This window comes from Nannospalax galili, unplaced genomic scaffold (assembly GCF_000622305.1).
Source record: "Nannospalax galili isolate Female #2095 unplaced genomic scaffold, S.galili_v1.0 scaffold741, whole genome shotgun sequence".
Taxonomy (NCBI): domain Eukaryota; kingdom Metazoa; phylum Chordata; class Mammalia; order Rodentia; family Spalacidae; genus Nannospalax; species Nannospalax galili.
Window position 1 is genome coordinate 1230390 of NW_008346093.1, and position 15499 is coordinate 1245888.

A 15499-nucleotide genomic window follows, 5' to 3' on the forward strand; every position below is an offset into this window, starting at 1 on the left:
CAATTTAATTCAAGGAGCGTATAAGGCCATTAGACAGACAGACCCAAACCTGACTGAATCTTGTTGGCTGTGTTTGGCGGCAGCTCCCCCTTATTATGAAGGAATAGCCATCCAAGGGACATTCAACAATACTACTTCCGCCGACCAATGCCACAGAGAAAACCCCCACCCTCTGACTCTCCCTGAGGTTTCAGGGTCTGGGCTCTGCTTGGGAAACCCACCTTCAACCCACACCCACCTTTGCAACTCCACTATTTCTGTACCCACAGGGGAAGGGAACTATTATCTCTTACCTCCACAAGGAGCTTGGTGGGCATGTAACTCTGGGTTAACTCCCTGTGTAGCTAGTATGGTCCTTAATACCTCTCAAGACTACTGTGTCCTGATTAAGCTCCTGCCCCGAGTATTTTATCACCCCGCAGATTCCATAGAACAGTTTTATGAACAAAACCCAGGCAGATATAAAAGAGAGCCTGTGTCTCTGACCCTAGCAATACTTCTGGGAGTAGGGGTGGCAGCAGGGATAGGAACCAGAATGGCAGCCCTAATACAGGGACCCCAATATTATGCAGATTTACAGATGGCTATAGATGAAGACATTAGAGCAATAGAACAGTCAATTACCCTCTTGGAGAAATCTCTAACCTCCCTCTCAGAAGTAGTATTACAGAATAGGAGGGGGCTAGATCTGCTTTTCCTCAAAGAAGGAGGACTTTGTGCAGCCCTAGGAGAAGAATGTTGCTTCTATGCTGACAACTCAGGGGTCGTTAAAGATTCTATGACTAAACTTCGCCAAAGATTAGATAAAAGACAAAAAGAACGTGAATCCAAACAGGGATGGTTTGAAGGCTGGTTTAATAAAAGCCCCTGGTTAACTACCTTAGTATCCACCCTAATAGGTCCCCTGGTAATTCTTCTCCTTCTTTTAACTTTTGGACCATGCATCCTCAATAAACTGCTACAATTTATCAGACACCAATTATCAGTAACTCAGGCTCTGGTTCTTATTCAGCAATACCATGCTTCAAAAGGAACAGAAGATCTATAGATTTTAGGATTAAAATCTTACTATAAGAAAAGGGGGTTTAGGATTAAAATCTTACTATAAAAAAGGAGGGAAATGATGGATCCAAAGCCCCCAGAATAATGGATTTAAACTAAAATCCCCCAGGCCTGAGAAAAACTGTACAAGGAAGTAAAAATGAAAAATAATTCTGAATGCTAAGAACAAGCTGAGCTGACCTTTTTCATGCTCCTCTGCCCAAGCTGGAAATCATCCCAGAAATTCCTCCTACCTCTGCTTGGCACATAGCCGCTGCTTTTCTGCTTGGCACATAGCCGCCGCTTGTCTTTAAAAGAAACCTGTGAACTGGGCTCTGGACTTCTGTCCTCCGAGTGAGGTGGGAGTCCGTTTTGCAAAACGCCAATAAATCCTCATGCTTGTTGCATCTCCTGATTTGAGGACTGAGTTATTGGGGTGTGACCTCCCGTGCATGTTGGGTACCCCAGTCTGGGGGTCCAACAGTAGCCCAGGCTGTCTTCAAACTTATGATCCTCATGCCTCAGCCTCTGGAGTTCTGGGATTACAAGCATGCTTCACCATGCCTGACTCTTAGAATTTGTGATTTTGTTTGGTGAGCTAATTGGTTTAAATAGAGTCTCACTCAGTAGCCCAGGTTGGCCTTGAACTCACTGCAATTCTTCTGCTTCAGCCTCCTGAGTGCTGGGATTATAGGTACATGCCACCACATCCTGCTTGACTGGGGTCTTTTTTTTTCTTTCTGAGACAGGGTCTCTCCATAGACACAGCTAGCCTGAGCCTGAAACTTGCTAGTAGACTAGGCTGGTCTCCATCTCACAGAGATCCGCCTGCCTCTGCCTCTGCCTCCTAAGTGCTGGGATTAAAGGTGTGTATCACCATGCCAGCTTGACTGGGGGTCTTAGGTGACCCCCAAAGAGCATGTGAAGGGTTGGTCACTACCTTTGTCATACTGGGAGTGGTGGAACCTTTAGGAGGTAGGACCTATACTGGGAGTTAAGTAATTGGAGGGTACTCTTTTCAAGGGGACATTCGGATTCTAGTCCTTTTTCTCTTTTACTTCCCTTCTACCATGAGGTGACCATGTTCTTTTCCCACCATGATGTGCTGCCTTGCCATAAGCCAAAAGCTAGAGAACCTGGTGATCATGGATGGAAACATCTAAAATCATGAACTAAGGCTAGCAGAACAGCTCAGTAGGCAAAGGCACTTGTTGCCAAGACTGATGATCTTTATTTGGTCCCCAGGATACAGATGATGGAAGGAGAAAATCAATTCCCCAAAGCTATCCTCTGACCTCTACATGTCCAAACACACACACACACACACACACACACACACACACACACACACATACTCACTCACACACGTGCTCGCGCGCGCGCATACGATAAATAAATGTAATAGAATGAAATAAAAGCATGATTCAAATTTTTTTTTGTCTTTTTTGAGACAGGGTCTCCTTGTAGCCCTAGCTGTCCTGTAGACCAGGTTGGCCTCGAACTCACAAAGATCCGCCTGCCAAGTGCTGGGATTAAAGGCATGTACCACCATACCCGGCAAAATATTTTCTTCTTTTAAATTGTGTTATCTTTTGGTATTTTGTCACAACAATGCAAAGGTAATATGCCCTCTTTTCCCAACTCCTGACAATTACAAGCCCATTCTCTGGATGCCTTTCAAGCATAGCATTCCTGGAGCCCCATTCTATGTGTTCCTCCAGTATTCCAGTATGAATAGGCTCCAATTTATCATCCCTTCTTATGACATTCCATTGATATGCATTTGACTACTTTTTAGTTTGGTGTTAATGAATATATTTTCTAAACATTTTTTGTTTTGTTTTCTTTTTTGAGACAGGGTCTCCCTTCTCCCCGTAGCCCCAGTTGGAACACACTATGTAAACCAGGCTGGCCTTGAACTCAGAAACCTGCCTGCCTCTACCCCCCAAGTGCTAGGATTAAAAGCAGGAGCCACCAAGCCCAGCTTTGTTTTATTTTTTCAGACTGGGTCTCCCAGTAGTCCCAGCTGGCCTGGGACTTGCTATGTAGATCAGGCTAGCCTGGAACTCAGAGATCCACCAGCCTCTGCCTCCCAAGAGCTGAGATTAAAGGTGTGTGCTACCTTGTCCAGACCATAAACATTCTTAGATTCATTTCTTTTTTGCAGTGGTGGAGTCATGAAGCCAGGGCCTTGGGCTTACCAGGCAAGTGCTCTACTACAAAGCTAGATCCCCAGTCCCAGCCCCCCAAATGGTTTCCTTTTCTTTCTCTTCCTCTCTCCCTCCCTCCCTCTCTCCCCCCTTTCCTTTCTTCCAAGACAGGGTCTCACTATGCAGCCCTGGATGGCCTGGAACGAGCTACATAGACCAGGCTGGCCTCAAACTCACAGAGATCTGTCTCTACTTTCTAAATGCTGGGATCAAAGGTATATACCACCGCACCTGGTGGGTTTCCTATTTTGCAAAGTATTTTTCTGTATTACTTGCCTCATCCTTCTTTATCTTTTAAGATTTTTTTGGTCTTTTTGAGACAGGGTCTCCCTGTAGCCCCAGCTGGCCTGGAACTCACTATGTAGACCAAGAGATCATCCTGCATCAGCCTCCCAAGTGCTGGGATTACAAACTTCTGCGATGCCACCATGTTCAGTTCTGCTTCCATTTATTTTCATTTTTTGGATTTTTGAAACAGGGTTTCACATACCCCAGGCTGACTTTGAACTCACCAGGGATGACCTGGACTTCCTGATCCTCCTGCATTGACTTTCCAACTGTTGGGATTGCATGTGCACCATGCACCATAGCCATGTCTTGTTGGTGTTGCTGTTTTATGTTGTTTTTGGTCTTTTTGAGACAGGGGCTCCATGTAGCCCCAGCTGGCCTGGAACTCCCCATGTAGACCAGGCTGGTTTCGAACTTACAGACATCCGCCTGCCTCTGCCTCCCAAGTGGTGGGATTAAAGGTGGTGGGCCCCACCATGCCCCTCTTGTTGTTGCTGTTTTGGATTGTTTTGCTTTCTCTCTTTTTAAAAATATTTTTATGATTTTATTTTCTGTGTATGACTGTATTGCCTTCATGGTATATATGTACACTACATGCATGCAAGGCCCACAGAGACCAGAAGAGGGCGTTAGATCCCCTGGAACTAGAGCTACAGCCGGTTAGCTGCCATGTGGGTGCTGATAAGCAAACCCAGGTCCTCTGCAAGAGAAGCCAGTGCTCTTAACCACTAAACTATCTCTCCAACCCGTTTGTTTCTTACTATTTTTTTCTTTCAAGAGTATTGTGACTATTTTGTCAAGTATGTACTTTGAAGTTGTCTTTTTTTTTTTAATGTGTATGAGTATTGTCTGCATGTATGTGAGTATACCAGTGTTGTGCAATGCCTGAAGTCAGAGGCGGGCATTGGATCCCCTGGAACTGGAGTTCTGGTCGGTTGTTAGCCACCATGTGGGTGCTGGGATTCGGACCTGGGTCCTCTGTAAGAGCAGTCAGTGCTCTTAACCGCTGAGCCATCTCTCCAGCCTGAAGCTGTCTTTTTGAGTAGACATGTCTGTATGTTATCAAGCAGATAGGCTTCACAAAACTACCAAGTTCTTGGCTGGAGAGAGTAAGCAAATATTTCCCATGACTCCAGGGGAAATAGATTTAATGAGAGAGAGAGAGAGAGAGAGAGAGAGAGAGAGAGAGAGAGAGAATTATACTAGTTTTATTTAAAAAATGAAATCCTAGCCAGTTTAAGGGAAGAGCAAGACCATCATGTACAGGTTGCTATCTGAGGAACATGTAGGTCATGGCACATCTTAGAAGATGCCTGCATGTCCTCAAAGGACAGTCCCTTCTCTCTGTACCCTCTAAGCCTGGAAGTTAGATTGTAAACTGCGGAGGGGGGAGAGGGGAGGCCTGAAGCTCATCAGGATCCCGTCACCTCACTGGCAAGATTTGGGAACTTTGTGAGGTCTTGTAGTGCCAAGGACCATCGGATAGTTATGTGTGTAGACCGGGAGGGCCAGCAAGTCTTGGGGAGCAGGGTGTTAAGATGAGAAGGCACAGGGCTGAATCCAGGAGCCCAAGGGTTCGAACCTAGAGAATCCTGCATACAAAGTAAGAGGTGGCAGGCCTAGATCCTCCTAGAGGGGGCAGGGCCTCTGGGAGCAGGAGGCTGAGCAGCTAAGACATGGGGGCTCTGAATTTTGGGGATTATGGAGCCCCTGTTCATCAGAGACCCTGCAGACCAACAGCTTCAAGGCTTGGCTCTAATAGGGTGCTGAATACATCCACAGACCCTAAGCTGCCCTGTCTTTCCCAGGGAGGTCAGTGGAATGGCTATACACTCCTAGGCACTTCAACTGCCACCACTGAGGCCCACCAGATCCTTGTTAGGGGCCTTAAGAGGCCCTAGAACTGGCCCTTTACCTTCAGGTTTATTTTTTTAGTCTTTTTGAGACAGGGTTTCCTAATAGCCCCAGCTGACCTTGAACTCAAGAGATCTGCCAGCCTGTCTCACAAGTGCTGTGATTAAAAGGGTTGTTGATTTTATGTTGACGGACGGTTCTATCTCCTTGCAAGTGGCTTGCAGAAAAACAATTTTTTTTTGGTTTCTTGAGACAGGGTCTCCCTGCAGCCCCAGCTGGCCTATAACTCACTGTGTGGACCAGGCTGTCCTCAATCCCATAGAGATCTGCCTGCCTCTGCCTCCAAGTGCTGGGATCAAAGGTGTATCACACCATACCCAGCCCAGAAAAAAATTTTATCATTCACAAGGCCATTTTTGCACTGTAGCACTCAGGGTGGGAAAAAAAATACCTTAAACTTTCTGGAAACTTCTGTTCCTCCCCCGGGCATCTGGACCCCATTAGAGACAATGTTTGTTCTACCCACTTAGGGGATTGCACAGAATGACAGAATTTGGATAAGGTCCATCCAGAAAAATCTTTCCCATACCTCAAATGAGCATTTCTGGGCACACAATGGCCACCCTTAAAAAACAAATGAAGGTGGTAGGAGGTGGGGATAGGGACAGGGACAGGACAGACTGAGACTGAGATGGTGGAATTTGATTCCGGAAACCATAGAACCAATTCCAGAAAATTGTCCTTTGAACTCCACATGGTGCATGAATTGTCTCCGCCCCCCCCCCAAATTAGCCTTCAGAAAAACCCTGGAGCCTGAATCACTTGGCTCCCCCAAACAAACAAACAAACAAAAAACAAAAAGTGGGTGTGGTGGCACACACCTGTGATCCCAGCACTTGGGAAGCTAAGACAACAGAATCAATTTATAGGCCATACCTCCATTACATAGCAGTTTAGAGGCCACCTTAGGACAAATGAGACCCTGTCTTTAAAAATAAACAGCAAGGACTGAAGACATGGCTCAGTGGTTAAGAACACTGACTGTTCTTGCAGAAGACCTGGGTTTGAATCCCAGCACCCACATGGCAGCTAACAACTGTCCGTAACTCCAGTTCCAAGGGATCTGACAGCCTCTTCTGTCCTCTGCTGGCATTGCACGACACCGGTGGACTTACCTACATGCAGGCAATACAATTATACACATAAAAATAAAAAATAAAAATTTCAAAAATAAATAAGCTGGGTGTGGTGGTGCATGCCTGTGGTCCCAGCACTTGGGAGGCAGAGGCAGGTGGATCTCTGTGAGTTCAAGGCCTGCCTGGTCTACATAGTGAGTTCCAGGCCAGCTGGGAATACAGGGGGACCCTGTCTCAAAAAGACCAAAAATAAATAAATAAATAAATAGACAAACAAACAAGCAGCTCAGTGGATACGAGCACTGGCTGCTCTTACAGAGAACCTGGGTTGTTCCCAGCACCCATTTGGTGGCCAACAACTATTCATTAACTCCAGTTCCAGGAGATTCGACACTCTCTTCTGACCTCTGTGGGCAGTGCATGACACGGGTGTACTTACATACATGCAGGCAATACATTCATACACATAAAATGAAAATAATAAAATATTTTTAAAAAATCACCAAGCACTGGAAGAATAGCAAGAACTGTGTGACAAGGCACCTTTTTTGAGGAAGCAGAGCCTCCGATTCCTACCTCTATCTCAGGGGGCTGCCACAAGGCCACACAGGTTGGGTTATTTTTGTAAATGGGGATGACTAGTATTCAGAAAGAGCTTAAGATTTATTTTTATCTTTTAAAATATTTTTATTATTTATATATTTTTATGTGTATGAGTGTATTCCCTGCATGTAGGTAAGTACACCCATGTCCTGCAATGCCCACAAAGGGCAGAAGAGACTGTCGGATCCCCTGGAACTGGAGTTACGGGCAGTTGTTAGCTGCCATGTGGGTGCTGGGATTCAAACCTGGGTCTTCTACAAGAACAACCAGTGTTAACTGCTGAACCATTTTCCAGCCCCCAGAAAGGGCTTTTTATGGGCCCGGTTTCCCAGTCTCCACAAGGGGAGCTTATAGAAGGGTCAGGGTTCCTGGGGAGTATATGCACAGCATAAGGAGTGCAATGTGCAGAACTCCAACCTCAGGAATCTTTGTGCTGCTGTCCTTTCTCAAGCTTGCTTCTGTTTGCTTGGTCCATCTACTGGCCTCTAAGCACCCTTATTCATGCTCCTACTCACATCTTTGTGCATCTTTTCCTCCCTTGCTCCTGCAAACCTTTACTGGAAGCTGACTATGGTGGCATCTACCTGTAAACTCAGCACTTGAGAGATAAAAGCAGGATCACAAGCTCAAGGTCAGCTTGAACTACATGGTGAGACCCCGCCTCCAAAAAAATCCTTAGTAGAACCCACTCACTGTACGACTCCAAGTCCTAAACTTCCAAGTCCCTAGAAAGGGATGTGGGGATCGTCAAGTGGTGAAGAAGTACATACACAAGGCATTTCAAAACTGGCTTTAAATACTCAAGAGTGCCACATGAAGGAACTGGGGTGAGAAGTTGTTACATGTGTGAGGCTGGGGTGCCCTGAGAGACAAATAGGGGACCCATGTGACAAGGCTGCTGGGTGCCCCACCCCCACCATAGAACAAGGGAGTAAAGGCCCTCTCTGGAGAATCTCAGGGCTACATAGGAGCCAGTCCTCCCTTGGAGGTAGAACACAGGGGAGGGAACTGAGGAGCAGCTCCCACAGTGGCAGGGTCATGCAGCGACTTCCCTCAGTGGTACTGTTGGTAGCTGGGATAACCTGGGGCCGGGGCGCCTTCCTTAGGGGTGAGTTGGCTGGGGTCCTCCAGGAACGGGGGAGCTGTAGAGGTAAGAATGAAGGAAAGAGGTGATGAAGAGTGCAGAAGGCTAACAGTGCTTCCTGCCTCTTCGTGACCATCAGCTACCAGGACCTCACCATTTCGGAACTGCTGGGCGGTATAACGGGTGAGGAGGATGCCAACACCTTCGATGAGGGCCAAAAGGATGCCCCCCATCATTGCTGAGCCCACCATAGCCAGCGGGCCACCTGAGAGGTGGAAAGAGAGAGAGGTGAGGAAGGGTAGGCAGAACAGGGAGGGAAAGGGCTGGAGCCAGGGGTTAGGAGCTAGGGGCACTCACTGCGGGCAGCCAGCACAGCCCCGGTCAATGCACCACTGGTGATGGAGTTCCAGGGATCTTCTTTGCCCCGCAGTCGCACCAGGCCACAGTCAATGGTGGAAAACAGCCCCCCCCACACTGCGAAGCTACCTGTAGGGGGACAGAAGCTTCATTAGTGATTCCCAGAAATTCTGAAGACTCTCAGCATCCGGGGACTTCCAAGGTCTGAAGGCTCTGGCCAAGAAAAGCAAGAAAGAGGCTGAGGTCTGGAGATGGAGCTCAATGACAGAATGTGCTTGCCTAGGGTGATTCCCAGCACACACACACCCCAAACACACACAGAAAAACACAACTAAGAAGGAAGCAAGAGGAAAGAAGCCCATGCATAGAGACAAGTGGCAAGCTCCCAGAGAGCCTTCTATCTTCCCCAGCCTGAGGCGCTCCCCCTTCAAGAAATCAGTGGTTGCCAACAAAATCCCCTTCACCTTTATTTGATAAACAGATACAAGTATGTTAACTTTTTATATGGCTTTTACTTTATTTGTATCTATCTATCTATCTATCTATCTATCTATCTATCTATCTATCTATCTATCTATCTATCTATCATCTATTTATTTTTTTATTTTTTGCCTTTTGAGACAGGGTCTATCTATCTATCTATCTATCTATCTATCTATTTATTTATTTATTCATTTTTTGCCTTTTTGAGACAGGGTCTCCCTGTAGACCCAGCTGGCCTGGAACTATGTAGACTAGGACAGCCTTGAACTCACAGAGATCCGCATGCCTCAGCCTCCCAAGTGCTGGGATTAAAGGCATATGCCACCATGCCCGGCCTATATGGATTTTAATACAGCAACTTTCACTTTTTAAATACCAATCAAGTTGGAATTCTTTGGTTTCAGGGAGAAAAAAAAAAAAAAACGGGTCAGGAAAGCCAGTACAGAATATAAGTTAAACATTTTTCCAGCACTCAGGAGGCAGAGGCAGGTGGATCTCTGAGTTCAAGGCCAGTCTGGTCTACATAGTGAGTCCCAGGCCAGCTGGGGCTACAGGGGACCCTGTCTCAAAAAGGCCAAAAAAAAATATATGTTAAACATTCATAATCTACAAATCCAAAATGCTACAAAAACCTACAACTTTTTGAGAATGGTCATTAACACTATAAATAGAAAATTCCTGCTGCTCTCATGTGACAGGACATAGTGAAAATTCAGGAGCACTAAACATGCAGTATAAAACTAGCAAGTGCAGTGGTATATATTTGTATTCCCAGCTTCTTGGGAGGATGAGGAACTGAGGCAAATCACTTGAGTCCCAGAGTTTGAGACCAGCCTGGACAATACAGCAAGACCCGTTTTTTGTTTTGGTTATGTTTTGGTTTTGGTGGTAGTGGGGATGAAATCCATCCCCATGGAACATGGAACAAGTTAGCCAAGTGCTTTATCACTGAGCAACATCCCATCCCTGAGACCTACCCCCTGCCCCCCAACTCCCATCTCTTTCCTTATTTCGAAACAGTGTCTCATGTAGCCCATGACCCAAACTTGCTATGTGGCCAAGGAAGATCCTGAACTTCTGAGCCTCTTGCCTCTACTTCTCAAATGCTGAGATTACAAGTGTGCACGACCATCCCCAGTTTATATGTGGTGCCGAGGACTGAACTTTGTGCCTGTTAGGCAAGCACTCTACAATTTGAGCTATATCCCCAGCCTCAAGACTACAACCCCTAATAAAATGAAATATGTAGGGTTGGGCATCTGGTTAATCGTGGAGTCCTAGTTGGCCTGGAACTCATTTGTGTGTGTGTGCATTTATAGTGTATAAAATAACACTTTGAGGCTAGAGACATAACCTGAAATCTCAGCATGTAAGAAGCTGAGGCAGAAGCGGGGTGTGGTGGCGCACACCTTTAATCCCAGCATTCTGGAGGCAGAGGCTGGCGGATCTGAGTTCAAGGCCAGCTGGGGCTACAGGAAGACCCTGTCTCAAAAAGACTAAAAAAAAAACCAAAAAACAAAAAACAAGCTGAGGCAGAAGGATTGCCTCAAGTTAGAGGCCAGCCTAAGCTACAGAGTAAGACCCTGTCTCAAAAAATAGTATCTTTGGGATATGTATATAAGATGTATATGAAACAGAAGCAATTTTGCATTTGGACTTTGGATGTCATTCCTAAGATATCTCATTATGCAAATGCAAATATTTTAAAATCCAAAACACTCTGAACTATGAAACACCTCCGGTGGCAAGCATTTTGGATAAGGATATTCAACCTACAATTAAAATGTTTCTTGGGTGCTTACTGTGTTCCAGGATTTTCTTGAGGAACTCTGTATTAGTCGACTTCAACAAGTTCAGTTATAATCTTATCAAAGGGCTTAGCATAACCAGCACTTAGTAAGTACTATATAAATTAATTACTAACCTACCCATAAGATGATCCAACCTACCATCATCAGATGAGGTTTGGAGGAAATATGGCATTAGCCTAAGGTCATATAACAAGGAAAAGTCACCCCCTGGGCTTAAAACTGCAGAATATACATTCTTGCCCTTTCTTTTCTTTTTTCTAAATATGGAACATTTCATGAATTTACGAAGTTAGGTGTCATCCTTGAGAAGTGGTCATGCTAATTTCTGTATCCATCCAATTTTAGTGTATGTGCTGCTAACATGAGCACACATTCTTCTTATGGGGGCGGCTGAGACAAGGGTCTCCCTGTAGCCCCAGTTGGACTGGAAATCACTAAGTAGACCAGGCTGGTCTTGATCTCATAGAGATCTGCTTGCCTCTGACTCCTGAGTGCTGGGATTAAAGGTGTGCACCACCATAGCAGGCCAGGAGCATACATTCTTGCCCTCTCTTAGTAAACTGTTGGGAAATGACAAACACCGAAACCCCCCACAGGGGGAAGTCCCCAGTCAGACTTTGAGTTAGAATCTGGACCTCTCAACTTAAAGTCTATTCTCAAAGTATCAACTACCCTTAAAGCTGTCATCACATCTTATGTTCCCCCAATCCCCTCACCTCCAATCTGGGGTGCTCGGATCCTCACAGCATTGACACTACCTCTCAAGCGGTGTCGCATTCCCTGGAGAAAGCAAGGAAAGGTGTCAGAGGGAGGACACGGGCAGACAAGTTTCGGGTCATTAAAAGGTAGAGGGCTTGCTTAGTATGTGCCAACACTCACGGTTTCACCTTAGGCACTGCAACAACAAAAGAGGGGAGAACATGGGAAATTTGTTAGATGTGGAAGCCAAAGAACCAGAGGGCTGGGGAGTACTCCAATGAAGGTACTCCTGGAGTGGGACTGCTAAATTCCTTTTTTTTCTGGTCTTTTTTGAGACAGGGTCTCCCTGTAGCCCCAGCTGGCCTGGAACTATGTAGACCAGGTTGGCCTTGAACTCAAGAGATCTGCCTGCCTCTGCTTCCTGAGTGCTGGGATTAAAGGCGAGCACCACTACAGCCAGAAATGCTAAATTCTTTTGAAAAAAAAATTTTTGTGTGTATGAATGTTGTGCCTGCATGTATGGATGTGGCCCTAGAAGCCAGAAAAGGGCACTAGATCTCCTGGAACAGGAGTTAACAGACAGTTGTTGAGCCACTGTGTGGGTGTTGGGAATTGAACCTAGATCTTCTTCAAGAGCAGCCAGCGATCTTAACCACTGAGCCATCCAGCCCCATTAAGTTCTAATTTATTGATTTAGTCACTCATTCATTCAGTAAACAATGAGCACCTAATATGTGCCAAGCCTCACCCTATATGCACGGGTATAGCAATGAACCAATGAACAAGGCAGATCTGGTCTCTACCTTCTCAGCTCACACAGTAGTAGTTCAGAGACATATCCTAAGCAGATACATCAGACAGCAAGATACTCTAGAGGAAATAGGATAATGAAATATGATAGTGACTGAAGAGTCAGGAAAAGCTTCATTAGAGAATGAGCATGTTAAAGGGGCTGAGGATGTAGCTCAGTGGTAAAGTACACGCAAAGTATGCAGGATGGAGATACCTGGTTCCCTTTACCATACCAAAAGAAAAAAAAAAGGAGGGTGTAATATGTGTGAAGACCCCAAGAATGAGAAACATGGACAAAAATCCAGGAAAGAGTTTAGGAAAGGAGGACAGACACAGAGTTAGACATAAAAGCTTCAGAAGCCAGACATATTGGCAGATTCCTGTAATCCCAGCCATTTGGGAAGCTGAGGCAGAAGGATTCAAGTTCTGGGCCAGCCTGGACTACATAAAAAAACTTGTTTTTTTTTTGTGTGTGTGGTATATACATGTGAGTGTGCAGGTATATGAATACCGGGAGGGCAGAGCAAGACATCAGGGGTCTTCCTTTATTGCTTTCCACCTTATTGCCTTGACCCGGGGACTCTCAATGAACCAGAAGCTCAAATTCCAGTTAGGCTAGCTCACCACTGAGCTCTCAGGATATGCCTATCTTGCAGTTACAGGCACATATAGCCATGCCTAGCTTTTTACATGGGTGCTATGGAATTGAACTCAGATCCCCATACTTGCAGAGCATGTGCTCTTATCCATGGAGCCTTATCTCCAACCCCCAAACTGCTTTTAAAGCCATGATGTTTGATGAAATACTCAAGGATGACTCAAAAGAAGTAGAATTATAATTAAAAGGTTTTTTTTAAAGACTGCTCTTTTTAAAAAGAAATATTTTTATTTTATGTGTATGAGTGTATTGCTTGCATGTATGTAAAGCGCACCTGTGTTGTGCAGTGCCTGTGAAGGTCAGAAGAAGGTGTCAGATTCCCTGAAACTGGAGTTACAATTGTTAGCTGCCATATTGGTGCTGAGAAGTGAATCCTGGTCCTCTGCGAGAGCAGCCAGTGCTTTTAACCACTGAACCATCTCTTCAGCCCTAGCTGTTCTTATTAAATTCCTGTCAGTTCCCTATATAGAATATTTTAATCTAGAGTCTGTCTTGAGATAAAAATCTAGCTTTGCATCCATATTTAAGATTTAATGATAATCTTTTCTTATTGGTGCTGAGGATGTCCCATGCTAATCAACTGCTCTACAACTGAGCTACACTCCTAATCCCCAAGACTCTTTTTTTGTTGTTCTGAGCCAGGGTCTCCCTGTAGCCCCAGTTGGCCTACATACTCCCTACGTAGACCAGGCTAGCCTCCAAGTCAGAGATCTGCCTGCCTCCTGAGTGCTGGGGTGAAAGGTGTGCACCACCATGGCCCAGCTCCTAAATCTGTTTTACTGTTTTGACAGTACAGTATTACCACAAAGGAGCTCCAGCTGGATGAGTAGAGAACAGAGTCCCCAAAACTCAAATCCAGGAGCCAGGCCTGGCACACAGTAGATGAAGAAGCAATAGAATGAGTGAGTGTGTATGTGTGTGTTCGTTCATGGGCAGTTTTCAGAGCAGTGTTCTCTGTGGTAAGGCAGCTGATTCCCTCACCACCAGGGGAAGTTGGGAAGGTCCAACTCACAACAGGTGCATTGCGGAAGCCCTTGATAGCCTGGAAGACTCCACCACCAATGACACCCATAGTGAAGGCTCCACCGCAGTCATCCACAATTCGCCAAGGGCTGTAAGCAGGAAGGAAAAATGGGTTTAATGAGAGTCCCCATCATACCAGGCCCTAACTCCCGAAGTCTTGAGAACTGGGAGAAACCAAACAGGAAGCTCATGAATGAGAACACCTCAGATAACAAACTAGTCCTGTCATTTTTGTTTTGTTGAGACAAAGTCTCTCTGTCTCCAGCTGGCCTGGACTCACTATGTAGAGCAGCTAGCCTCAATCTCGCAGACATTTGCCTGCCTCTGTGTCCCGAGTGCATAGTCCTATCATTTTTGATACTCCTCATAAGGGCAGAAATGAAAGGCAAATGCAGCTATGGCATATCTGTAATCCCAGTACTCCAGAGGCTAAGGCAGGAGGATCATTAGTTGGAGGCCAAGCCGGCATATATATTGAGACCCTAAAAAAAAAAAAGATTGTAAATTGATACATGGGGCAAAAGAGGAAAATACTTTTCTTCTTGTTTTTTGAAATGGATGAGGGTTGTCTCACTACACAGTTCAGGTTGGCCTCAAATTCGAGATCCCCTGCGTCTCAGCCTTCCAAACGGTAGGTTTATTACTAACACAAATATTACTCTTGATTTTTTAAGGAGTCAGTCAACTGTTTTGATCCTAAGAAAAATTAAATGAACTGATCCATTAGCACATTTCAACGAGGGCTACAGAAGTGTTACCTAGCTAGTATTATTTAACCAAAGCAGAACAGGGTTTCGTTCTCTGACAAAAAAAGTACGACCAAGAAAGCCCTATCCATTTTTTTTCCCTTTTAGACGTAAAACAGAAAAACCAGGAGACCATGTGAGGCAGATCCAGCGCCTCTCCTTAGCCCACAATGGGTTCATACAAGTACCATCCAGAGGAAAACAAAACAAAACAAAACCAGCCTGGAAAACTCACGCGAGAGAACCCCAAGAATTTGGGCTCCACTCTCTCCTCCCCCACCGCCGGAATGGATTTGATCAGGTGTCTCTTTTCGTTCAAAGAAAGGCTAGGAGACACGTCGTCACGGGAGCCATGGGATGGCTCGTCCCACACCATACCTACTCCGACACGATAGTTAACGGCTTTTAAAACGAAATTCCATTGGGAGGAGCCGAGAAGGGAGAGGGGAGAGCGCAGGGAGTGAAGTTTCTAAGCCTCCTGTGTCAGGGACTTGGTGTTGGGCAGCCGTTGACTCCCCAGCCCGCCTCCCGTGTGGCGTCGCGGGGACAGTCCCAAAGCCTGAGCCCTTCGTCGTACCAAGGCTCGCGAGCGTACTCCTCCATGGCGCTGGCCTCCGGTGGGGAAGTCGGTCCCTGAGACTGGCAGGGCCACTCCCCTCCGAAACGCACAGGGGCGCGGAGACGGCCAACCTAGTCTAAGGAAACAATTGGTTC

General features: G+C 45.9%; 1 protein-coding gene and 1 non-coding gene across 4 annotated transcripts; both read right to left on the reverse strand.

Moving 5' to 3' along the window:
• Window positions 1–7906: 7906 nt before the first annotated feature.
• Window positions 7907–15471, reverse strand: Timm17b (translocase of inner mitochondrial membrane 17B). 3 transcript variants are annotated; one of them, XM_008842561.2, is made up of 6 exons: window positions 15363–15471; window positions 14029–14128; window positions 11584–11647; window positions 8574–8702; window positions 8371–8481; window positions 7907–8274 (listed from the first exon to the last, which is right to left on the reverse strand). In XM_008842561.2, the coding sequence occupies exons 1-6, from the start codon at window positions 15386–15388 to the stop codon at window positions 8186–8188; spliced, it is 519 nt and encodes a 172-aa protein (XP_008840783.1). In that variant the 5' UTR covers window positions 15389–15471; the 3' UTR covers window positions 7907–8185. The 3 variants fall into 3 exon arrangements, with proteins under 3 accessions (XP_008840783.1, XP_029423886.1, XP_029423887.1); XM_029568026.1 differs by lacking the exon at window positions 15363–15471 and adding an exon at window positions 15164–15337; XM_029568027.1 differs by lacking the exon at window positions 15363–15471 and adding an exon at window positions 15021–15039.
• LOC115071948 lies at window positions 11134–11236 on the reverse strand. The gene has a single exon (XR_003851012.1). It is a non-coding gene; the product is annotated as a U6 spliceosomal RNA (small nuclear RNA).
• Window positions 15472–15499: the final 28 nt, after the last annotated feature.

Bases quoted from the DNA above. Each gene is read 5' to 3' on its own strand.
- Timm17b (XM_008842561.2), bottom strand. From the start codon at position 15,388: ATGGAGGAGTACGCTCGCGAGCCTTG. The intron at 14,129-15,362 runs GTACGACGAAGG...TCCTGCTTACAG, and splicing joins GAGTACGCTCGCGAGCCTTG to CCCTTGGCGAATTGTGGATG. The intron at 11,648-14,028 runs GTGAGTTGGACC...TGCTTTCTCCAG, and splicing joins GCTTCCGCAATGCACCTGTT to GGAATGCGACACCGCTTGAG.